At 37.5% G+C, this 25,870-nt stretch overlaps 1 protein-coding gene across 1 annotated transcript in view; it reads left to right on the top strand.

Moving 5' to 3' along the window:
- Positions 1-25,870, top strand: part of HAAO (3-hydroxyanthranilate 3,4-dioxygenase) — a 33,742-nt gene that overhangs the window by 4,198 nt on the left and 3,674 nt on the right. The window contains exons 3-7 of the mRNA XM_058020838.1: positions 8,476-8,559; positions 10,171-10,277; positions 13,098-13,187; positions 13,893-13,936; positions 25,286-25,431. Of these exons, the coding sequence (XP_057876821.1) occupies positions 8,476-8,559; positions 10,171-10,277; positions 13,098-13,187; positions 13,893-13,936; positions 25,286-25,431 (471 nt within the window). The remainder of the gene's footprint in view (positions 1-8,475; positions 8,560-10,170; positions 10,278-13,097; positions 13,188-13,892; positions 13,937-25,285; positions 25,432-25,870) is intronic.

Here is a 25,870-nt window from a genome sequence, read left to right as displayed (position 1 = left end):
CTATAATGATTAAATGCAGCTACTTTTGAAGCTATAGATTAGCTATACCAGGCTCAGTGATGTATTTATTAGATCTACTCATAGGTTAAAACAGAATCATTCACCAGAACCATACATACATCATCTCTGCATTTTGTTTGAAACAAGCACATGAGTTCAGATCTGTTTTGCTGTAATTAATTTCCAACAGGAAACTAGAGAAAGTGTTTTTACACATCCAAGTGTCTCATTTCAACATTTTGGAACAGAACTTTAGGAAGGTAATGATATTTTTAAAACACTATTTTATTGCAGAAGATTGGTCTGTATTTGAAAAGTGACTTTGGTATTCAAAAATCAAAAATATTTTAATTCACTAGAAATTTCTCTTTTTGTGGACTTTGTAAGAATCATCAGCTTTTCAGCTTTCATTTGAGTTTGTAAAGAATAGGGTCTTTAAATATTTTTCACATCATTCTCCTGTGCTCAAAGCCATTCCACTGGTGGCTTAAAGTCATTCCAACTTTGAGTTGTGAGTAGCCATTGCACCAAATGCATCATGGAGGAAGAAAAAGTAAAAATCTAACAAATTTGTAACAATTTTCACCTTCTTTGTTTACTTTTTCTTGGAATTGCTTGCTCTGTCTGGGGACTTCACCACCAATGGCTCTGAAAGAATCCTAAGGGAAAGTGATTACTAGAGGCCTGGAAGTAAGGGTATCAGAATAGAGACAATTTTCCTTGCTTCCCAGCAGAATAATTTAACTTCATGTCATTCCGATGACATTTGGCAACCTAATTTTAAGTATCTTTGGAAACTCAAGCCTAAGCATCTATATAGTTTAAGGCAGAAGTGGGTCAAGTTCCTATAAATCCTTTTGAAAAGAAAGAAAAATTCATTTATTTATCATTGAATCATTTTCCCCAAACCCACCCCAGCATTTCACAAGAGCCTTCACTGATTTCCTGTTCTAACGGTGCTGTGCAGGTGAGTATAGTCCTTGCAGACACACAGCTCTGGAAGAGCAGGTGCTGAGTTTTCCCTGGGTGACTCCCACCTGTGCTGGATTGTCACTGCCATCTCTCAGCCCACCTGTGGCTGTGGGCACAGGCCCATCCATCATGTGCCAGGTTACCAACACTGTGTCCCTTCTCGTGGGCTGTGCAGGGAGAGCTCTGGCAACATCTGGGACCAGTCCATCATGCTTGGGATTCCTCGAAAACCATAGTTAGGCTAATTTAACTTCTTGGTTTTTTTCATGCTGCAAGATGTTCCTGTATTTGTAAATAACATGGCCTACCCTTTTATAAAGTCTTTATATGACTTCTCAACAATATAAAGAATTAGCCATATCTGTAAAGGCATAATTTTTAATTTGCATACTGATGTTGTTGTTAACTCAAGTGGAAACAAGGTTTTTTAGGTATCAGTACATGCTCATTTACACAGTAAGCTTCCCACAGTTATTCAGAAACCAGAAATAGAAACATAACAACCCTATAACATCGGAAACTTGGCAATGCACAGATCGGAAGCATTATCAGTTATGTACCAGTTTAACATATGGGCCAATTTTCTTCAGTTTTATAAAAGTTATTCATTGCATTTTACCACAGCTTTTTGTCAGACACATTTACATCTTCCCATGATCTAACTTAGAACCATGTTTCTCATTAGAGAAGAATTGTGAGGTAGAGAGTATCTTAGCAAAAGGGCATATTCCTAAATTAGATTTGGGATTAAAAAAAAAAAACATTCAAAGCCATGTTCAGCTTATTATTTTGTCAGAAAATGGGTAATTTATAGTTCTGGGTGATAATTTGAAGGCAGACTGTATAGACATACTGTCAGCAGGCCAAATCACGAATGTGAAAACCCACAAATCCTTCAGGCAAATTTAGCTAATGCTGTTCTGCTGTTAGTATTCCCATAGCAAAGAAGGGTTGGTTTGGAGAGAAAGTTAAATTTAGGATTGTTTATATCTGTCCACTCACTATCTCATGCCTGTTATCACACAGTTTATGGAGTGTCCTGTGGCAGAACCTGTGCTTGAAAGCCTGCAGTTCACAGCAGCAAAGGGTTGGCACGCAGAGATAAGGGCTGAGGAGCATCCTCCTGCTCCCAAGCTGCTCTCTGCTGGTGCCATTAACGTGCGGGTGTATCAGGAAGATTAGGTCTGACTGGCTAATTAGGAGGAAAAAAACCCAGAGGCTTGATTTGAAGTCTCTTCAAAGCCCTTTAGAATTGTCTCCTGAACCCATTTAGGCTAAAATGACAGCTAGTCTAGCACAATTTCTTTCCTCCTCTCAACAAGCAGGCATTTCCTAAATAACCCTTATATTTTGTTCCCTCTTAGTTTTTTCTATAGCTCTTCACTGCCTTCTTAAACTTCTGTGCACTACTTCATTACCACCATTCTGCACAAAAAGAGTCTCATACCTGAGACTGTGTTACACGGGACAGGTTTTTTAAAGAGAAATATGAAGCTGTAACTTAGAAGAGTTAAACCATTCACAGTCTTCAGCTGGAATTTACCAGGAAGCAATATTCATTCTTATTTTTAAGTTCCCTTTTGCTCCCTTCTCCATCAGAACAGAGGTAGAGTCAGTATCCATCTACTCAGACATTCTCTGCCTCTTAATCAGACTCATTCAAAATGAAATGCTTTGGGAAATGCATCTTCTGTTGGAATATGGCAGAAAAGTGCTGTGAGGATGGACCTATATATCTAATATTGACAGAACTTTCTAGGAAGTGTTTGTGCTATGTAATGAGTTCTGAGGGTTTCAAAAGAATCATTATTCTGATGTGCCTCATTTGTCAAGACAGTTTTGTGTTCCATGGACTATTGTGCAGTGAACTTGCTGAGGCCACTGAAAGTTTCTGTGGTAGGCCTGATATGATCACAGAATCACTAAGGTTGGAAAACACTGCTAAGATCATTGAGTCCAGCCTTTGCCGGAAACCACCATGGTCTAGATGACCATGGCACTGAGTATCATGTACAGTTGTTTCTGAACACCTCCAGGAATGATAACTCCACCACCTCCCTGGGCAGCCATTTCAATGCCTGACAACTCTATCCATGAAGAAATTCTTTCTGCTGTCCAACTCAAGCCTCCCCTGGCACAGCTTGAGGGTATGTCCTCTTGTGCTCAACCTTTCAGAGCTATGGGGTAGCAGGTACTAGGGAACAGTCCTCAACATATCTTTGTCTTGTCACAAATTCTATGGTAGATGAAAAATCCAAGAGGAGTTTCAGTGTTAACATGGCCTACGGGCTTCATGGTGTATTTACTGCATTTTTAGTTACTTGTAAAGCCTGAGGGTAGAAAAGAAAAAAAAAAAAAAAAAAAACAAAAAAAAAACCTTCTTCCAAAGAAGTAAGTGAAAACTCAAGAGGACCATATATTTTGGAGAAAGTTAATGACAGAGAAACCCCATGATCATAACAAATCCTAGTTCTAGTACAAGAATTCAGAATTTATTTACTGCAATGTGTGGGCTGCTTTGGGGAAAAGTGAAATATGCTAACAGCTAAATCTAGGATTACAAAAGTAGTTAGGCTGCTGTCTCTTTACCCACTTCAGTCCACCATTTACACACAGTGAATTTCAACTGACCTTGATTTTGCTGACTTTGATTTCTTAACACTTTACATTCTGATTTTGAGTCTATGTAAAACAGTGCAGTTCCTTGCAGAGAAATTCAAATCAGCTTTTCATCTACCACCTGCAACACATTTGCATTGACACAAACCCCACTTGGATTTAGAAGTCCCATTTCTCACTGTGCTGTATTTTGCCCTAAATTTCTGCTCTCAGCATCTAGGTTGTTTCCTATGGATAGAGCCACCTAATTGTTGGCACAGTCCCACAAACCAAAGCCCTCATACTGCAGTCCTAAAGAGAACTCTCAAAGAAGGAGTTCCCCCTCCTTTGATCACTTTGGTGAATCTCTTCAGCTTCCTCTAGCACATTCACATGGTCTGACTGAGATACAACTTCATGCTTTGAAACATGATACAGGTTTGAGGTCACATCTGCCACATCTCATCTGAGTTTTGATTTCTCTTTCTCTCCCTCTCCCACAGACACCACAAGTAAGACTTGGCTCCAGTTTCTGACAGATTATCTGCCTAAATGCAGCCTGACCCCTTCTAGAGTATGCTGCTATCCAGTCAGCATGCTTTTGAGAAACTCTCCCCTCTCAGATCAATTTGTCCTTGGCATTTTACAAGGACAGTGGATGTCTGAAAACAAGGGGAAAGTGGGGCTCAGTGAGCATTCCCATAGGTTGTTTTGTGGTGCTTATATTCAAATAAATCTCAGAACCTGAATCACAGCAAAGCAAGAGAAACATTTTTGCTTCTTTACATTTAAAAAAACCCCACATTTATCTGGCAAAGACTCTTAGAATATTTTAATAAGAAACAAAGCTCCTATTAAAATGTAATAAGAATTATGATCCTTTTCCATCAGAAGGAGATTGTGTCTTCAGAAATAGTTTTGCTGTGTAAGATTGTTGGTATGAGTTTTGGCTAGTATTCAGATCTCGCAGAGGACATGTAAATCAGCAGAGGGAAGTAAAAAAAACAAACCACACCAAAAGCCCTCAACATAGTTTTCTCTACCTTCCTCATCTGTTTGTCTTGTAGACTTCTGATGGCTGAAAAACCCTTGTGATGAGAAAGGGAGAAAAGTGTTTTTCTGTATCCAAATAGATCAGTCACCACTGAAGTCTGGAGAGCACCCAGGCTCTACTCCCACATCAGAATTGGATTTGCTCTGCAAATTAATTTAATGCTTAGCCATATGACAAGCAATACAAGCCAGGATGTACCAAGCCAGAGCCTAATCCCAGAAGTGGCTGAGCAATCCCAAATTCCATTTTTAGATGCAGGCAGAACTGAAAGTATCTTACTACTTTAGAGGTCTGTAAGTAAGCTGTCAGTTATCAAAGCCCTCATGGACCTCCGAGTTCCTGTGTCTAGGCAGAGTTTGATATCAAAGGTGGATCCAAATTAAATTACACTCGCTGCTGTACATGAAATAAAATAGACTTGTGGGTTTTTTAGTTAGTCAATACAAACCAATTACAGATCCTGTCTTCTTCCACTACTAGATGCTTCTTTGTTTACTCTGCTAGGATACACATACCGGGATGAAGGAGCAATTCTCACCACACTAATATAGTGAGGATGTTAGTGCTTCTTTTAAGGTAGCATCCACTTGTTCTACTACCCTGTAGAAATTTCTGTCAAGACAAGCAGCTTCAGCAATGCTTCCACTGATGGCAACAGTGAATTCCTACCTCTGTGCATCTCCCCTTCTTGGCTCCAGAAATGCCAGCATGCTTTATTCTATGAGTATTCATAATTGAACGGAATATCCCTGTACAGAATGGAGAGTGATTGGGAGTGATTCAGCCACTCTACCTTCCCCTGCAGGCATAATGCTATCAGGTTTGAAGCATGATCAAAAAGGGTGAGGCAGACTAAGGAAGGAGGATGTATTTCTCCTACAGCAAAGAAAATTTAAGGGAAATTAAATTAATTTTAAAAAAACCCTCTCAGTCTTAAGGTGTTTTCATTTGAGTTTCGTAGGTATATCTGCAGTTTTAATGATCATATTGAGTAATGTTATGAAATAATGTTATGCTTGGGGCAAAGAAGCACTCTTAGGCGCTTCATAATTTCTAGAGGTAAGATGAGCATTAATAAAGGAAGTGTTTTTAGTGTAATCATATTGAGAAGATATGACATAGCAAGCAGAAATCTAAACAAAATGCTGAAGTCTGGAAAAAAAGAAAGGAGGAAGATACAATAATAAATATATAAGCACATTTAGTAACAAAGGATAAAAAGAATGGTGAACAACCTTTGTTTCTTCCTTGAGACACATTTTTCACCCAGAAAGAGACAAAATTCATGCTCAGTTGTGAGCTATTATGCAGTAGCAATATACAAATCCAGGCTTTTCTACAAGAAGAGATATATTCATTTCATGTAACAAGAGGCCTTGCCATTAATAACATGTTGATAGAGCAGAAATATTGCACATTTCCACAGTTTTTAGTACTGCTGGGGAGAATGGATACTAGATCATTGCAGTAAGAACAGTACAGCTGGGAAAGTTTATATTTTCAAGTGGTATGAACTCTATTGGATTACTATGCTATAGGTGTATATATTTGTGTATATGCATATATATACACCTGAATCTTCTAACTTTTTTGATTTTTTTTTTTCCAAGAGAGACTTATGGAAACATTAGATTTGCCCAAAAGGCAAAAGTCAGTCAGTATTTAGAAAAAAGTTTCCAAGAAAAAGACAGTGTTGCCAATCTGGCCTCTGAAATGGGCGTGGACTGTAACTCACTGAGATATTAAATAGCTGACAGTTTCCTTGATAAAAAGTTCAGGTTATATTATAAGCAAAGCAGTATATTCACTAATTGCTGCCACTTGTCTTAATCACAGCTACATCAGATGATTTATGGATGACTGAAGCACTCAGGCAATTTAAAAGAAAAAAAGTTTTTAAAAACAGACCATAATTTTCAGTGAAAGGTACTATTTAAATTCAGTCAGAAAAACACTTTCATTGACAATGTGTAGCCCACGTCATTCCTCCTCTCCCACTGCAAAACAGTTCTTTTAATTCATAACTTACTGTTTATAATCTTTCCTTATGGCTGTCATGCTTTGCCTCTGAACTGGATAGCTGACATCCACTCTCAAGTTTGTCATTTCCAGGAAGGTTTCTCATCTGCATGATTCATGTCAGAACCAGGATAAACCCTACCTCTGCTGTCCTTTTCCTCCTGTACACGTCCTGTGCATGTGTTCAGTAATAGCTGCTCCGGTAGCTGCAGGGGAAATAACACTCCAAAGCTCAAGATTTCCAAAATGATACTTTAGGTTTTAGTATTATCAGCGCCACAGGACCCACAGCTGGTGGGACAATCCATCTAGATCATACAGTCTTAGATTAATTTCCTATGAACTGAAGGAGAGGCCATTTCCCCACTGAGATCACTCTCTGTTGTGCAGGGAGCAGCTGGCCCTGCCCTGTGGAAAGAGGGCTGCGGTAGCACTGGGTGCTGGATTTCAGAAATGCCAAGGAAAGCCAGAGCAAAGGAACACAGGGGAATGGACTGCATGAGGATCAGTAGCCTGGCACTGTGGCCTTCTAGACAAGAGTTATAATTTTTCTGTTGTGATGTCCCTGGCACAAGGTGAACTTTTCACTCATGTAAAAGCTCTCAGCATGAGCTTTTTTCCTGTGTATCTTCAGTTCTCCCTATTGTTTTGTTCCCTTGGCAGCATACTTATTCTTTCTCGTGTTCACAGAGGTGTTTCTTCAGTTCCAGGGGGCATGTATTAATATTTAAAAACTCTTTCAGAAATAATACTGGTTAAAAAATGGATTAAACTTTTCTAATGTTGGAAAGAGTTCAATTCAGGGGGCTTTCTTTCTCCAGTGGTTTCTGCTTTCCCCTATTTTTTTTTTCATTTTGATGAAATTGTATTGACTTGCTATAAATAAGGGATTTTTTCAATTATAGTTCTAACTTTGAATCATGTTTCAGACTACTTCAGCTGCACTAGCACTCTGGTTTCTAGATGTGGTAAAGTGAACATGGAAGGCATGACAAAAAGTGACTTCTGGAAATATTACTGCTCTGCACTACATAAAAATGAGGAGGAATATGCCCATTATTTCAGGTCAAAGATACAGATCTGCTTACAGATGATAACCCAGTTCTGTCATGAAACATGAGGAGCTGAGCACCTCAGAGCCCCCACAAAGCAGAGCTGGTTTTGGTCTGAAAGCAGCCATGGAAAGGTCACCAAAGACAGAATTTTGGGTTCAGTGGTTCTGTCCTTATACACCCTTAGAATGTAACACTTTTGCATATACACAGTGGAAAGAGCAGCAGCTGTTGCTGGGTTTGAGGGTAGGCACAAAAGTAAAGCAGAACAGCTCCCAAACAGGCAATTTTTCCCAAATGAGGAAGCACCATTAAAAAATTGAAAAAGTACACCAAAAAACCTGGATGTGCATATTTGGAGCTTATTTGGAGAATTGGCATATAATTTGATTGATTAAAAACTCTGCTACATCTGAAATTAAGCTTTCTATATTGTGTAATTAATGGATGCCTGAACTGCAATGTTGAGCCCTCCAAAAAAGTAATTCCAAGGGTAAAACCAGGACAGTGGAATTTCACCAGGTCCAGAGAATAGCTCTATATGCAGTTACAGACCTCTTGGATAGATTGTTAATTCTTAGTAAGATAATAGAAATAATACATATTCTGTAACTTTTTTAAAATCAACAGATTTTAGAAGCCAGTTTTTGTTAGAAAAAAATCTGCAAATACTTGCAACTGCAAATTGAATGTATTTATACATGTATTCTTTGTATAGAGAATATAAAGTACAAAATGTTTTGGAGTAACTGCTTTAATGCTATATTATTATTTCTTCAGCTTTTTTACCAGGTTCAAGGAGATATGTGTTTGAAGATAATTGAAAATGGGAAACACAAAGACATTGTCATCCGAGAAGGGGAGGTAAAACAGGATTGTAGTTCTGTTGTAGTTGTACATAAGTATGTTAAATGAACGTTTTATGTGTTATTTAGAATCAATTGATCCCTGTTGTGCAAGACACAGCATCAGAATTTATTAAAAAAACAAACAAACAAAAGCTTGAATGTTGTATAGAAAACTTTAAGTAAATAATAGGAAATTACAATAAACTGTGTTCAACATTTGACTGTTTCAATAACAGATAAAAATCCCTCTGAACAACTGGGGCATCTATTCAGATACTCATAGAACATACTGAGAGAAGTTCTTATTCCCCTGCATTGCATGGGATCTGCCATGTGCATTCAGCTGGATCAGTCTTTTATTTACACCTTGCCAGGTACACACTCTCACCCACCCACCCACACCATTAAGCCAACTGCCTAAACTGAGGAATTGAAATGATTCATACATTTTCAGCCTTCTTTAGTCCTCACAGCTCGCCTTTCCAACCATCACAGTAGGACAGCTTTAAAAGAGCAGTTTACAAATAAAATGTATCCAGTTTTTCCTTGTGGTATTACACTTGCTAAAGCATGGATTGCAGTGCTTTTACCGAAAGCATGAATAGACACTGGCTGTTACTGCCACTTAGATGTACTACAACTGCCACTCATGGTTATTGACACAAGCTTGGACTGCACTCAAGTCTTGGAAAGGATTATTAGGTCTAGTGGAGACAGCCTTTAAAATGGAAGGAGTGTTAAACCCAATAGCATAATTCCATTGAAAGCATTACAACTTTTTCAGTGACAAAACAGAGCCACGTTTTCCAACTACGAGGTTCTGGTATTACACTTCAGGTGCACACCCAGCTGAGATCTCAGCATGTCAGAGAAGTGCTAATGAAAAGGAGCACACAATACTTGGTGGAAGGACTGACACTAGTACTGCTGAGACACCCTCATTAGCTCTGTTTTGTAGACAGAGAAACTTTAATGACTGCCCAGCCTTAGCAAAAACCTCTGTACTGCTGAAGAATACAGGCTTACCAGCTAGCTGCTAGGAAAGGGTTTATTCTCAAGCTTCAGAAATAGACTTCTCTTAACCACATGTTGCCTATTCACTTTGTCACTTGCATGACTAAATAGCCCCTCATATTTGTTATTTATTTTTGGAGAGAGTAGCACTCCTCATCATGCAATCAAAGGTGCTCACTGTGTTGGGAGGATACATGTGGCTGATTAGTTTAGACATTTTATTGAGCAGACAAAAAAATCTGCTTTTTTATTTCCATTTCAATTACTCAGAAATTGCAGTAAGTTTATAACTTTCAGATGAGCAATTGATTAGATTTTCATTTCAATTTTGTCTAGCAATGATGATCAAACCTCAGGAGGAGAGAACTTGGCTGCCATCAAGGCAGTGCTGATTGCAGTCACTGTGTCATCATTCACAGAGAGAGCAAGAAACAGTGTTGGCAGGGCTGTGGGTACCACAGGGTGCAGCTGCAAAGGAGCAACACGGCATCAACAAAAAGGAGGGGAGAAGTGGGGAAAGGAGCAGAAGACTTTGCAGGTTGAGGGGCAGAAAAAGGACAATGCAAAAAGCAAAGACTTCCTGACACTGATGCTTTCTGATTTCTCTTAACAGATGTTCCTGCTACCAGCCAGGATACCTCATTCTCCTCAGAGATACAAAAACACTGTGGGTCTTGTGATTGAGAGGGAAAGATTAAAAACAGAAGTGGATGGGCTAAGGTGAAGTATAAACTATTGACTAATCTGTTAGAATTCATAATATAAAATAATTTCTCGTATCAATACAATGATGTGTTTTAATTTCCTGATAATTTATCTGATTCATCCTAGCAATTTTGTACTAATTCTGTCCACACATCTATTTATCTATACATGCATAAACAGAGATCTCATTTAGCATTTGCTTTAGTTAAACAAGGACCATATTGAAATTTCTGAAGTACATGCTATGGTTATAGAAATCTACTTAGGTACTACATACTGCTATTGCCTTAAGTTTTAAAAACGATCTCAGAGCTCTCTTACAACCCAAATAAAAAAGATTTTTTATCAGTTCAGGCAAGCAGAATATTAATTCCTTTGCAAGCACTGAAAGTAAAGAGATGAAGAGCAGCTTTCTTGTCAAGTGTGTGGGAAGCTAAAAACAAAAGTCAATTTTCTTGCCACTAGTCCCTCTACATTGTACACACCTCTGCCTAGGTTTTATTGCCTTTTGAGAAGAACATCTTCATGTAAGTGAGTGGTTTGCTTTGTATTCTAGAAGGAGCAGGACTAAGCTTTGTCTTGTGTCAATACAGAACTCACAAGTCTAAGAGGGAAAGTCACAACAGTATAACATTAGAAAAATCTAGAAAAGTTCTCTTGGTATTAACCAGAGATCACCGACCAAGCAGAATTTATAACTGTCCATATAATCCATACAGATTTAAAACTGCAGTGATATCTGTAAAGTGCTGTTCCAGTCCTTTTACCTACAGTTTTGATTGTTGCGTGGGTAGTGTCACAGCAGGAAGATTGCAAGTATGCAGAGCTAGAAAGATATGCTTTATCATTCAAAAAACAAAAAAAAATTACAGAAAGAAACTAAGAAAGGGACCATTCAGGAAAAGAAACCCACAATTAAATTCCAAGCTAAAAAGTCCAGTTCATTTAAAGTATTGCTTACCTATGCAGTTCTCTCTTTTTTCCTTTCATTGCAGATCTGTAGATTGTGTGGACTTACAGTATTTAAAGGATACTTTGAGGTAGAAAAAAAATGACTAGTGATTTAGATAAAAAAGATTATTATTAAAATAAAAAGAACAAAATAGTAAAAAAAGAACTTAAGTACTAAAGTAAAGTAAACTTCACTTAAAGTAAAACAACCTACCATGTGATATCTGTGATTGGTATGAGAAATTCTGAATGCTTTTTTAGGGATCCAGGCTGATCTAAAGATTTGCACTCCAATATAGGCATGCTCGTGTGGAGAAGCTAAACTAAAAGCTGCCTTATGTCTTGCAGGTGGAAATTAACACATCCTCAATTAAAAGTATCTAATCAGATGCTTGAAAATAAATCAGGAGTTTTTAGTGCCCTTGTGTTCACACTGATGCGGTGAATAAAGATATCTGAAGTTTTGGAAGTGAGCAATCTTGTCATGCTTTTGAACCCTACATTCCCTCTGTGTGCTCCTGGGAGAGATGGGGAATTCACAACCAGAACCCCTAATGTTCTCTTACTTTTTTCAATACCAGCCACCTGCAGCAAAGACTGCACAAGAGGAAATCATAATGCTCTTTCAAGTATACTGACTCAAAGTCTAATAAAACTGTGTTACTGTTCCATTATTTATCATGTCTACAAACCATAGTCATAAATCAGAGTCCCCAGCATGCTGATTACTGCACAAGTGAAGAATAAGTAGCCTGGCCCAGTGTTCCAGCCTAAGTAATGATTACGTGTCTTGTGCTATGAGAAAAATGAGCTAGCTAATCTTAATTCCATGGCAAATAAGTACAAAACCAAATGAGTTTGATGTTATTCATATTGCCAGATACTTTATTTGTACCAAAAAAGATGTATTTAGCATCTCTCTTCTCTGTAGATTGTCTGTGTTCAGAATTTGTGCTGGCAGCCCAGCTGTTATCTAAATTGGAGGTAGATACTGTTATTCTCTTCAGTGTATCTTTTTGCAAACATGAGGAGCCAGGGAGCTCCTAGAAAATTTCTGGACAGTATTGATACCTATGACAGATATGAACATACAGATGTGCACAGGATAATTACATAAGTTTTGTTTTCCTCTTCAGACACACATTGCAATAACTTTAACCTAAAAGACACACGGAACCTTTTTAAAAACATTGACAGTATGAGTGACAGGAATGGATCATCATTCCTTGCCTTGTCTTTTAAAAATCTGAGTGTAAATTCTGTATTTGCTGTTCCATAGCTTGATTCCATACGGCAACCTTGACTTGACCTCTCCAAAATTTATTTATTTGTTAAGACAAGAAAATAATGCAAACACTAAATTCCTCTTCAGAGGGGTGACTCAAGCATTTCCCAAATCTGTGTAGCTGAAAACCATCTATTTTTCACTAACAAGTCCATAAGCCACCTTGTTTTCTCATCAGCCCATGCATGGGCATTAAGTAAGCTGACTATCAAATATGAGTATTTATGTCATAGCTGCATAGAAGCAGTTACTGGAAATGGTATTTAGGTCCAGGTTTTTTTGCAGTAACTACATCCAAGGTGAAAATTATTGGTCCCAAGAGATTATGGCTGCAATCATTTGCAGGATGAAATCAGGAAAGGTTGCTGAAGGAATTTGCTGAGTTGTGGTTGATCAACAGAACTACAAGGCACCTCACCACCAAGTCACCTAACCAGGGAAACCAGAAACCTTTCCCAAATAACCATTCCTCAGAATGAAGCACACCAGGCTTGACAATAAGTTGTTCTTACACATCAAGTAGCTATTTTCTTCAGAACACTGAAACTACCTGATCAGTTATTTAGTAAAAGGACTGACTAATATGTTTACTTTATCAGATACTATGTTGGAGAATCAACTGATGTCCTCTTTGAGAAATGGTTTCACTGTGAAGATCTCGGCATTCAACTTATACCAATAATTCAAGAGTAAGCTTTTTCCTTTGTAATTTTTTTAAATAATTGAAATTATATTGTAGATCTTTGTCAGTCTGTGGCTTATGTCATTAATTTGCTATTTATGCTGCATTTTACATAGACTTGTTAATAGTTAATTGCTGCTCTATAAATTTTTAATCGTGTCTTGTATGCCCCAAATTCATCAAATCAGATTTAAAAAGAAGAGAAATCAGGTATTTCACGCATCCATCTGGAGCACACTTTTTTTAACCAGTAAACTGTTCACAGAACTGTGGCACACTGCTTCTAAGTGCAAAAAGAACTGAGTGAAAAATTGTCACTGACTAATGCTGGGTTATCGAGGTGAATCACTGAACTGCTTTAAGGCTTTTTTCACTCTTGCTTTAATCTAAATACTTTAAATTGATATTATTTATGCATGATCAGGACTGTGGCAAATTTGGTAGAGAGCTGCTTTCTAAGAAACATATGAATGTCATTAACTAATCACTTTTTAAATGGTTACTAAAGGTGAACAAGGGAAGTGTTTAGTAACATTAATCTTGTAGGACCTTCAGACAAATCCTCTATCATTAAAACAGATAAAGTCTTGCATAGATGTGATAGTATCTGAGGATAATCAGCACAAAACTTACTGGCCAGTGTTACTGCCAAGTCTTTATTAACCTACTGAACATAACTTTTTCACTTCTATTTAAATGTTCATTATTGCAGGTTTTTCAATTCAAGGCAATATAAAACTGGAAAACCAAACCCAGGTAATACAAATTAATTTCAGAATTAGAACAGTTGCTGATTGAAGAGCAATGATTCTCACCATATAAAATAAGTATCTGTTTTTCTTTTTGGTTGTGTAAATTAAAGTTATTTTTGGGAAGCAATTCCTTTCATTACCCTGACCACAAGGAAATTCCATATAAATGATTACCAACAGTATCTTGCTTGGTCATGTGATGCCATCATAACCACTTATCAGGTAATTATATTAATGTGAAATGCTAGTATCTCTGTCCTTACATGCCTTTCAAGCCTTATACTAACAAAAATTCACTTCTGACAGCCCATAAAGTGATTTTTACAAGTAGAATTAATACTTTATACCTATTTGTACTCCTTTACCTACAGCTGTGATCTACTCTTGGGAAACCTAGATGATTTTAGTTCCCATAGGGTCTGATCTGTTTAACATTTTATTTCCATGCTGTCTTGCCACATTTTTTATTTTGTCTCTGTTGTGGATAGTGATTGCAAAATTCCACCCTGGAACAGATACTCCAGTTGTAACTCCACTTAAATCTGTTGAAAAGAGACATAGAACAGAGAGAGTGACTTCTAGAAAGCAGAGTTACTAGTTTTGGCTTTGGGAGTCAGATCTCTCAAACATGATGGTGCCTTTCTGCATGGCAACAAAAGCCTCAGTTTCAAGGATATTGCTACAGCACCTTCAGTAGGAAATTTGTTTTGCTGAAATCTTGCAATCCTGCTGGTCCACAGCTTTAAATGAGCATCCAGCATATGCATGATCCATTGCTATTGATAACATGTCCATGTCCAAAATATCACCCTTACATCTTAAATATGTACAAAAGACCACACTGTACAACCATTTGTGCACCTGCAGGAGCAGGCTCTATAGACTATTTGGAAGTGCTTTAGTTAGGTGCAGCCTGGTCAGTTCTCCTACAAGAACTACCTGGAAAGTCTCCATGACATTTCCAGGTTTTTAATTGACACATGGAAAATCATCATAAGAGCAGCAGAAGCTGCCTGTGTAATCTCCAGGAGAGCCTGAGATTGCTTCCTGCAGAGCTCCTACACCAGTTAGCCAAATGCTACCAGCTCAGTCATTCCCACTGCTCAGCTAGGTTTGTTCTTTCAAATCTCTGTCTCATCTTTGCTGGCAACTGAGGGACATCCTGCACCAACCAAGAAATGTATGTATGGCTCAGGTGCATTGCACCCAGCTATGCTACTCTTGACCTCATGACCAACTTGAATGTCATCTTCCAGTCACACTCAAAACTTGAATTCCATTGCTCTTGTCACAAGAGAAATTTTAATTTCCCCTCTCCAAAAGGGTTTTGGAACCAGCTGTCCTTAATCTCCACATCAATTCCTAAACATCTTAAAATTATTGTTATTAATTACTCTAAGAGAGACTCTAAGAGAGACAAAAGTTTCAGTGAAATGTTATTTCCACATCTGTTCCATTGATAGTCACCATTAAAAAGTCAGTCTGCCATCTCAATCAACAACACAACAAAGCTCTTACTGAAATCCTAAAATTGGGTTAAGCTGGTTTTTGTCTTAATATCAACGTTCTTAAAAATAGTTAACTAAAACACTGTTGCCAACATGAAGTTTAAAGAGTCTTCTGTATGTGATAGCAACCTTAAAGCCCTTGCAGTCAGAAAGTGGCAAAGCAGTCAGGAACCCTGAATGAAAACTTTGCTGAACCAGCTTTAGGCATTGGTTCTTTCACTGACTGGGGAATGTCACTCTCAGGGAAAGGCTCCATGTTTCTATCAATAAAATAGGGTTGTCTCCAGGATCTTACTTTTATTTCTATGCACTGTCCAAATCTGTTTTAGTCTGAGCATATCACTAGTGTTTGGGTGTTGGTTGGTTTGGTTAGTTTGGGGTTTTCTTTGCATGGAATGTGTGAGAGCTATAGTGCAGGTACTGCCTCACTGTGTCTTCATACAGTGTTTAGCAGAGGAAATATAATTTCAATTGAAGCCTCTAGATGCTGCTGTAATAAAAAAAATACCATATCATGCATAATACCCTTGTTCAATACGGGGATTTGCAGTAAGCATCCCTCACCAGGCTAAGAGTTTAAATGTCAGTAACAAATTAATAATATCAGAAACAAATAACATTAAAGATTTATATTTTTGATATTTTTACAGAAGATTAGGGCGAAAGAACAACCCTGACAATCAATCAGAAGCTACAATATATCCTGACACCTTTTTTTAAACAAGTAATTCTGAGAAACTGTTATTGAAAAATTTAGTACAGAAGCTCTTTCCTTGTAATTTACCTGGCAGGTTTGCAGCCTGGGGAACAGCTCCCTTTTTCCTATTTTCAGGTTTGACAATAACTAACTCAACATCTCAGTGATATCTTATGCATGAGGAAAACGCCCCACATTTTTAGTTACAAAAGTTTTAGTTCATAGCTCCTGTAACTCTCAATGAGACTGACAGTGTTAAAAAAAAAAATATCCACAGTTTGACTGAGATAGAATTAAGCTGGTAATATGTTCACTCTGAAGGCATATCCAGTTGATATTAAAATAATGCTTTGGATTTATTCAGCTCTCATTATTTTTTTAATTTTCTTTTTTTTTTCCATGAGGAGAGTTCAGCAACCAGCATGACATTTGTAACACATAACAAGCTACCACCAGTTGTCATGATGTTTCACTCAATAATATCTCAACATCATTTGAGCTGGCTTATGCAGAGGATGGAGTTTCAGCCCTTTTTTTCAGTTTCTCTTCTGAAAATCCAGGTTCACCTCAATTTAAAAGTGCCAGCTGAAGCACTCTCAGGTGCCTCTCCACATAAGCCTGAATTAGTGCCTCACCTTCTTAGAGAGAAATGGAATAAAATTGAGGAAAAACATCTTAAAAGGAATCCTGGATTGCAGCTCACTCATAAAGGAAAGCTCTAAATAGAATCAATCAAGCTCTCCAATGGCTTTTAAAAAAATGGAAAAAAAAAGACACACACCCCAGCCCACCCACGCCCCCCCAAAAAAAAAAATCCCCAACCCTAAGTCCAGACCTTTTCTTGATTTATTTATGGTTTCTGGCTTAACCAAAAGCAGGGAAAATCCCTCTGAAAGCAGGGCAATCAGAGTGTATAAAGACACAGAAGAAAAATATAATCAGAAATATATATTGCATGCAATCCCTACTTGAGGCATCCTCTCTGGAACTGTTTTGTATTTTATTACGAGACTCTTATTTCCATGTGCAGAAATAAAGTCTGAGAATACTCTCCCCTTTTTTATCAAAAAGGTGAATATTTTCAGGATATAGGCTATACAGGGAACTCTCAAGATGGGCTGGTTTGGGTTACTTGTCATATTTTTTGACATGAGGAATCATAGTTATCAAAACAAGTCTTTCTACTTTCAGTTCAATCAGCCTGAGAGCAAGATTATCCCAATGTAACAATTTCACCCCACTTTTCTAGTCAAGAGAAGACTCTAGTTCAGACAGAGACCCTCAGTTCTAATAAAGAGTGATAGCTAAGTATTCTTTGCAGCAGTAATCAGAAGCTCCAAAGCTTTAGATGCCATGCCTGAAATAATCCAGACTTCTTTTAGGAGTAATTTGATGGGAAAAAAACTGCAATAAAATTTTTTTCTACAGTTAGGTGTGTTTGAAAAGGAACCTCATGAACATTAATGGTATACGTAGAATGTCAGGAATTTGTTTATCCAAACTACTCTACTTCTAATTATCAATGAAATTTTATTTCCCAAACAAGCTTTATTGTGATTGAACATTCAGATACGTAACGTAAAAGCCAGTCCTGTAGTGACTTCATGAGAAGAAGTTTCATTGATTTTTGGTGTATCTTGGATGATTTTCAGTCTAGATTAAGAATCTTGTTAGTACAGTTAGAATACAGTGCAGTTTTATGTTTGTGATTCAGAGCAAACAAGACCTAAGCAACTGAATGAGCATGAAAAAATAGGTATTTTCTTCAGTCAGTGGAGCAGGGGTTGCCAATGAGCCTAGGGCATGCTCTGTAAATGTTCTGTGGTCTCAGCAGTGCTAAAGAAGTTATAAGGGTAAGTTCAGCACTATAAAAATCAGCTTCTGTGTGGTCATCCTCTGTAGCTAATCCAATGAACCTCCATAGACAATATTTGCTGCTCAGTCTTGTTTCACTGATATATTAAAAAAACCAGATATTTTTTCTTCTGTTTTTCTTCTTCCTTTCCAGTTAACTGCCTAGTGGGCAATGTTAATTCAATTAAAACTACTTCAGAAAACTAAAAACATGCAGAAATAAATTCTGTCTGTATTTGCACTAGAGCAAGTACAAGGCCATGTTTTGAACTTCAAATAAATGTATAAACATTTGTGCCGTTCTGTTTTCAGTACATTGAAATAATTCTAAAGATACTGTCTCTGTGGTATTTTTTTCCCAAATAAGAATGCTAATTTTGAACATAAAATTTATTTGCTATGTATCTGTTTACAAAATTGACTATTTGATTCTCTTTACTCTCATCTTGAAGGACTTCCAACACACCTAAATGGATCATTCCTTCTCTTCTATAACGTGGTACTCCTTTCTGCTCTGAGTACTTGTATTTAGAAAAAACCAGTATATGAGCATTTAGATATTAAGGAATATCCTATTAAGGACTAACCAATACAGAGACTAAATAATTTTAAACTGTCTAGACCCATCAAAATTGTACAGTTCCCCACAACACCATCTCTGTAACTTTTATCAACAACTTGAATCTTCCCCTTTTCTCTATCATCCTCATTGCTCTCTTCTGGCAAAGATGACCATATAAACACACTATTCATCTTTAGCCTGTCATATGCATTCATTTAAGTAATATCCAAGTCATGTTGATATCGGTCCTCAATCTGCACCCAAACTGCAAAGGATACGTAGGTGGAAGAAGAGGATAGAGCCATATAATTAAACCCTTCAATTCTTATGAGCATGTTACCTCTAACATTTCATCTATTTCCTCTCCTCTCATATTTAAATGAGGACTCCAGTCCCTAATGAGTACAGAGCTCATAATGAAAATGAGCTACTCAGACAGACCAACCTAAGTCAGCAATATTTAATGCAGAAATAAAGTAGGATCACAATGTCTGGAGTAGGGCTGCTATAATTTTCCATATGAAAACTTGACTGAGGTTTTTTAGTTCCAAACTACAGTGGATCATCCAAGACTCAGGACTGCAGGCTGCATATTCTCTGGAGCCAAAAGGTTCATTAGGCTCTCAGAGCCCAGAGCTGCTAAAGACAACACCAAAAAAAAAACCCCAAGAAAGTCTTCAGGAATAAATCTGCTTCTCCCACAATATTCTCTAGTGAGCCTCCTCATAGAGGGGCAAAACGTAAACTACAGGCTCTGGGAGCTCTCCTGATGCTTCACCACATGAACCAAGCCACTACTGATCTATACATACATACATACAGTGCATAATGTACACAATAAACCTATCAGGGCAATAGGAAGAAATGCCCTATAGAGCTGTTTTCCTTTCTATTCAGACTTTTGTGAAACAAATAAATATTTAAGAGTTATAAAGCTCAGCAGTTTCACAGCAGGTATGTCCTCTCTAATAAAGTAGTTTCTTTCTTCCTTACATTCTTAAATGCTCCCCAGACAGCAACATCTGAAACAGAAGACTCACTAATGGAGTTTGTCTGATATTTTCACTAGTGTTTCTAAGGCTATTTAGTGGTAATAGCTCACACATGCTGTAAAAATCCTTGTCTCACCAAGAGAGTGAGGTCTCAACTCCTGTTATAATGAAGTATCCTATTCCCATTCTATGCAAACTGAAGTTACATACAAAGAGGATTAATGAAATGCCCTGAGTTAAAAAAGGCAGATTCAGAAACAGAATTAAGATTCTTTATGTTAGGTTTGGATGAGTGGACAGCATTTCTCAATACAATTTATCATTCTTAATTACAATAACCTAGCTAGATAATGAAAAACCTTTAAAAATTATGGCCATAATAGTGACTTTTTTTTTTTTTGGTTTAATTTGTTCCTTTCCTTCTGGCTGATGACATCTCCTTTTGAAAAAGCTATATTTCTTTATTTTAAAATATTTTTCAAAGCTTTTCTCAAACTTCTTAGTTTCAATTAGGAAATAAAAGCTTATTCAGTTTCCAGCATAGATTTAATGACACAAAGAAAAATCTGCCTAGAAATAATTACATGGACAAGTCATAAATTAGCAGTCATGACAATTCTCAGGTCATGCTACAAAAAAAGAATACATTTACACATGTATGGTTGCACCAAGTGAGTGCTGTATTTTCAACTAAATGCTTCTGCATCTATATTCCACAACAGGGAAATGAACCAACAACCCTTAGAGTAATCAGTCACTCTCAGTGCTTTCACTCTGGATTTTTATATGGACTGGGCTAAAACCCAGATGTCTGAAATTATATCCCTCATTTCAATGGTTTTACTTGCAGAGGTATTAAAATCCTACTAGTCTCATTGACATTTCTGTTAACTTGGAAAATAAAACAGACTTTTCACAGAAATTAGGTAGGCACATATGAGAAAAACATTCTAGGGAATACATTATTACTGGCATTGGCAATTAAATGTGAAATGCTGCAAAACTCTATCACTGGAATTATTCATTATGATATAGTATTGAAGACATGGAAATGATGATTAGAAAGTGTGCAGAAATAAATTAATACATAATTTAAAAATAATTCACAAGTAGTCTGGGCCATTTGACACTCAGTTAAAGGATGAAAAAACAAAGAGGATTCAATTACTCCACTTTGAATGATGTCTTGTGATGCTATTGGGGGAGACACCATTTGTAATGGACTGTGTCACATCCTTGCATGGAGATAGGGCACAGCATGTAGGGACAGACTGAGGCAGCACAGCACCTCAGGATGGTGGGATAATTAGTAAGAATATATGGGGATTTAATGATTTGAACCTTGTTCCATCTGGAATGCTCTGTCTACAAGTGAAGGGTGACACATCACTGAAAGATGCAGTTTTTCATAAAGTCAACATGCAATTAGTTGACCTTATTTTGATATATTTCAAGTGCTTTATTGCTCTTTTCCTTTGAACAAATCTTGAAGAAATGAGAGCTATGAGAAGAGCTTGGGGATAGTAGGGCTCAGGAGAATGACATGGTTTGATTTCTTGACAGGAAAGCTCAGGACCATCACAAGGGAAGGGAAGGGGAAGGGGAAGGGGAGGGGAAGGGGAAGGGGAAGGGGAAGGAGAAGGGGAAGGGGAAGGGGAAGGGGAAGGGGAAGGGGAAGGGGAAGGGGAAGGGGAAGGGGAAGGGGAGGGGGAAGGGGAAGGGGAAGGGGAAGGGGAAGGGGAAGGGGAAGGGGAAGGGGAAGGGGAAGGGGAAGGGGAGGGGGGACCTTCCAGGTTACATATGAATTAAGCAGATCAGCCACATGCTCCTGGTAGGTCACTGTCAGCCTTCTTTAGCTCTTCTCTTTACTGTGTCAGAAACACAGCACTCACAGCCTCAGCAGAGACTATCTAAAGAAGAGTCTGAGCTTGCTGGAACTACCTGTACATTCAACTTGCTCTTTTCTCACAAGCTGTTCTCCCCTTCTTTGCCCAATTTAATATTCTCAGTCTCACTACAGTTCAATATTGTTTAACTGAAGTCAAGTTCCTCTAAAACCTGTAATTTCCTTTCTTAAATATTTAAAAACTCATTCTGTAAACATGACATTTTTTCAGCTTAACATGATATCATCACATTGTAATTAAAATCTGAAAAAAGCTATAATCCCATAAAGAACTGTGATATAAATTTTTAATAGTAATGATCTGCAGAAATGGACTTCAGTATTGAACCTTTAAATGGATGTCTGAAAATGTAAGAAAATATTAGATTTGATGTTCCACATAGTGTTATAATACTTGGAAAAACCTACACCAGACTATTAGCTGTCTAGCTTAGAAGTGCCATTTTCTTGCATTTTGCTGGCATATTTTTACTTTTCCCATCTTAAAACATGTTGTCTCCTTGTCTCACAGTATTGCTAGAACAGAACTCCAGGAACACAGGCTTGCACTTCCTCAGATACTGAGTTGAAAGCAAATGTACAGGCTAAATAGAAATATATATAACAATATCTAAATATAAGCCATAAGCCTGATTAGAAATACTCAGTTCCTTTAGTAGCACCAGGCTTCAACTCCAATATGTGTGGAACTGCAAGAGGTTGGATCCTCTTCATTGTAGCTTGTTAGCTCAAGTTCACAAGCATTAGGACACCTACAGCTCTTGGCATCAGGCAAGGGATCAGCATCAGGGTTAAATAAGGACTCAGCCAAGCAGTCTATTGATAATGTCACACATCTGTCACGTACCTCATCACCACAGCGCTCTCTCATTTGCTCTGCAGTAAAAGATAATCAAGTCATCATAGCAGGTCACACTAAAAGCTTAATTCCATGCAGGCACAGCTTTCAAATGCCATTATGCTGTCACTGAGCAAGTGCCATTAACATCAAAGATAGTATTAAGCCAACACCCCATCACAGGCTAGGGCCTGCTGATAAGACAAGTGTCAAAAAAAAAGAGCTCTGAACTGAGGAACTTAAAGTCTAAATAAAGAAAAGCCCACCTTCACTTGAAAGCAAAATAAACTGTTAGATGGTGGCGGTCTATCACAAGCAAGAAAGGGCAGTGCAGTAAGTGCAGGATGCATTGCACTTACACTGGCCCTGAGCAGGCACAGGCCACTCTCTGCTGTTGTCCCCCGTGTTTTGTCCCAGCTGATCAGAGCAACCAGAGTCAGAGATCAGCAGAAGGAGGAAAATAGAGAAATTCTGTTTATGGAGAATAACAGACAGAAGTTAAACTACAAACTTAAACTTCTTATTTCTAGATTTGTGTTGCTTCTTGGTCAAAATATAAACAAGTACTTTGGATTTCTTTTTTACCCCAAGTTCCTTGCAGCTCATGGGGAACATTCATAATTCTCCTTGCACAAAACACCACAACGCCCATCCTTGAGACTCAGCTTTTTGCTATTCATTCTCCAGCATATAAAATCTGAATTTACTTGTCAGCTTGATGCTGGAATTCTTAAACTGTGGAGAAGATATATTCCCCAGGTTGAGCAGGATACTCACAACATCTCAGTATTTTTTGGTATCTCTGTATTTGTCTCTTATCCTACCAGCTCCCATATGCTTTTATTTCTTTAAAAGCAAACAAACAAATAAACAACCCACCACCAAAACCCCATATATCTCTCACAACTAGGACATGCATTTCAGTAGAAAGTCTGCTAATGGGTAACTTTCTGGTATTCCAAAACTACAGTGAACTTTTCTGAATTCAAATGATGAGTTTTAATCTGAAAACAAAATAAACCAAAAACAACTGGTAAAGATTTCTGTTATCAATAGAACAAAATATTTTAATGTCTTTTGGAGCACCAGTTGCATCGAGTACTTTCTCATAAAATTTCTGATAAATTTTCTTTTCTTCCTCTGCTGTGTCTGAACATATATCATAATATTTTAGACCTTTGTTTCACATCAGTCCCTAGTCAAAAAAGCAATTTTTCACTCAAATCTCATTTGCACATATCCATAATTTAAGGACAAAGTGTGTTTGTGTTCCTAATTACCTCCAAAGGATGTTTGATGAACCTGTGAAAATTAAGGAAAAAACCCCAAGCAGTCATATTACAGTGAGAAAATGAAGCACCAAAACTAAATCACCAAATACCTTTACACTGCATTTTAGTGTTATCAGACAATATATACAACATTCAAGAATAGATCATGTTAATGCTTACAAGTTCAGAAAAAGTAAATCTAATGTAAAGGCTTTCTTTTTCCTTTGGTGCTTCTTAGTTTCTCTGGACAAGTTTGCTTTTCAGTAAAAGTTCTTTAAAATATTTGATTTAAATAATGTAAAAGTAGGAAGTTTTTGGTTTTTTTTAAAAAAAAAACCTGCAGAAGAAAATTTTCAAACAATAAATGTATTCTTTTGCTACAGATTTCTTCAGATTACTTTCAGAATTTCCTGAAAGAGGCATTTCCAAGAGAAATTATTTTTTAAAATATAATTATTTTAATATCACAAAATCACAGCACATGTGAGGTTAAGGGACCACAGTGGGTTAGCAACTCAAACCTCCCAAAATAATGGAGAAGAAATTGAGTAGCAAAATTTTGTTTCTACAACAAAAGGGATAGGATCCCACCCAGATTATCTGGAGATGGTTGTACCCAGTGCTTATTGAGATCCTGTGAGCAGAAACAGCATCTTCAGTACACGGCATACACTGACCCTCCCACTGTTGTTCCAAGGCTGCGTACAAAATGGTCTTCAATGAAAAACTGAAATATTACTTTCAAAACACTGCAGAGCAGGGAAATTCAGCATTAGAACAGAACCAAAAGAATATTGCATAATGAATACACTAATACTTAAAAAAAAAGAGCTGTTCTATTCCTAGCACTGAGACCAAGATTTGGCTGCAGGTTTATTACCACAATACATTTGGGACCAAACCATCCAGGGAGTGTTCCCAGCATCTGGTTGGCATTACTGCTTGAAATTACTCAATGGGTGTTCTCCCATGGTATCTCAGAACAAACTCCACAGAATCACCAAGGCAATTGCTCTGTCTCTGCACTTCCCTGTGAGCTGCTAAATAACTAAAGCTCATTTCATATACCAGCAACATGCAGCATGAATTTTGCCAGCTATACTGCAATTAGTCCTCCAGCTATTTTAAATCAAATTATTTAGGAAGGAGAATTACTGGAAATTAAATTGAGCTACCAAAACCAAAGCCATGACATGCTCCAAGAACTCCACAAAAAATGCATTGTATTAAATTTAAGTTGTACTACTCTGTTTGATTCACTGTGGCCAGTGTATTTAAAAACATAGGGGAGAAGAAGCATAAAGGAGAAGAAACATAGAAGCCAGTGCTAACTATGTGAGAGATGTAGAATAACCTTATTCTATAGGCCCAAGTCCTCTTTTAGAGGGATATGATGTGAGCAAAGGCTCAGAGATGACACATCATCATATTTTACCAGAGTAAAAGGTGGTCTGAAAGAGAATGAGGATTATGTCAGGAAGAACTAGGTAGGATATTGCACACTGTTTGAATGCACAGTTCTGACATCTTTGTAGTCACTCCATCAAGACTCACAAATAACATATGCATCTTGCAATCTCAAAAAGTCCTGATAATGACCATAACACTGCTAACCATTAAAACTGTTGGCTAGATAGTGTCTGTAAATTGATCCCTCAATTAAAATGTTTGCAAAGACCAAGGGAAGCAAGGTCTGTCACTGATAGCCCTCTGCCTTGCTTACAGATGAACTCCTGAAAGAAACACCTTTCCCACTGAATTCCACTTCTGTAATGGAGCCATTTTCCTTTTCAAGCTGGTTAAATGACCATCGTGGTGAAATAAAACAGAAAAAGTCCTTGAGTATGTTTGGAGATAACTTTGAAACAGAGGTAAGGGGGTATCATTTCTCTATTAAAAAAAGAGATATTTTTAAATTTACAGATTATTGGTCCCTACTGCTCAGAATGAATGAATCCAGGCTTGGGATCAATATACAGTCAGTAGACAAAGTTAGTCACCCCAGGAAAGTTATGCACCCCTGTCTTTTGTCCATTGATTTGATTGGCTTAGGGCAGGGGCTTTTTTCTTTTCATTACTTCCATGTCCAGAATCAACCTGAACTGCATTTCTGTTCATTTCCTTTGGGAGTAAAACAGTTCATTTATTCCCCAGTCCCTCTCTCCATATTTCCCAAATCAGAAGCACGAGTGTGCTGCAAATCAAGCTTCTTTATGTGTTTGAGCAGCATTCATGGTCCAAGTCTAATCTGGGTGTGTAAACACACTTTTTTTTTCCTCCCCCTCCATCTATGTAAAGTGGAAACAAGAA

The sequence above is a fragment of the Melospiza georgiana genome, chromosome 3, assembly GCF_028018845.1.
Source record: "Melospiza georgiana isolate bMelGeo1 chromosome 3, bMelGeo1.pri, whole genome shotgun sequence".
NCBI lineage: Eukaryota > Metazoa > Chordata > Aves > Passeriformes > Passerellidae > Melospiza > Melospiza georgiana.
Note: the sequence above shows the minus strand (reverse complement) of the source record. Positions and strands in the feature narration are given on the sequence as shown.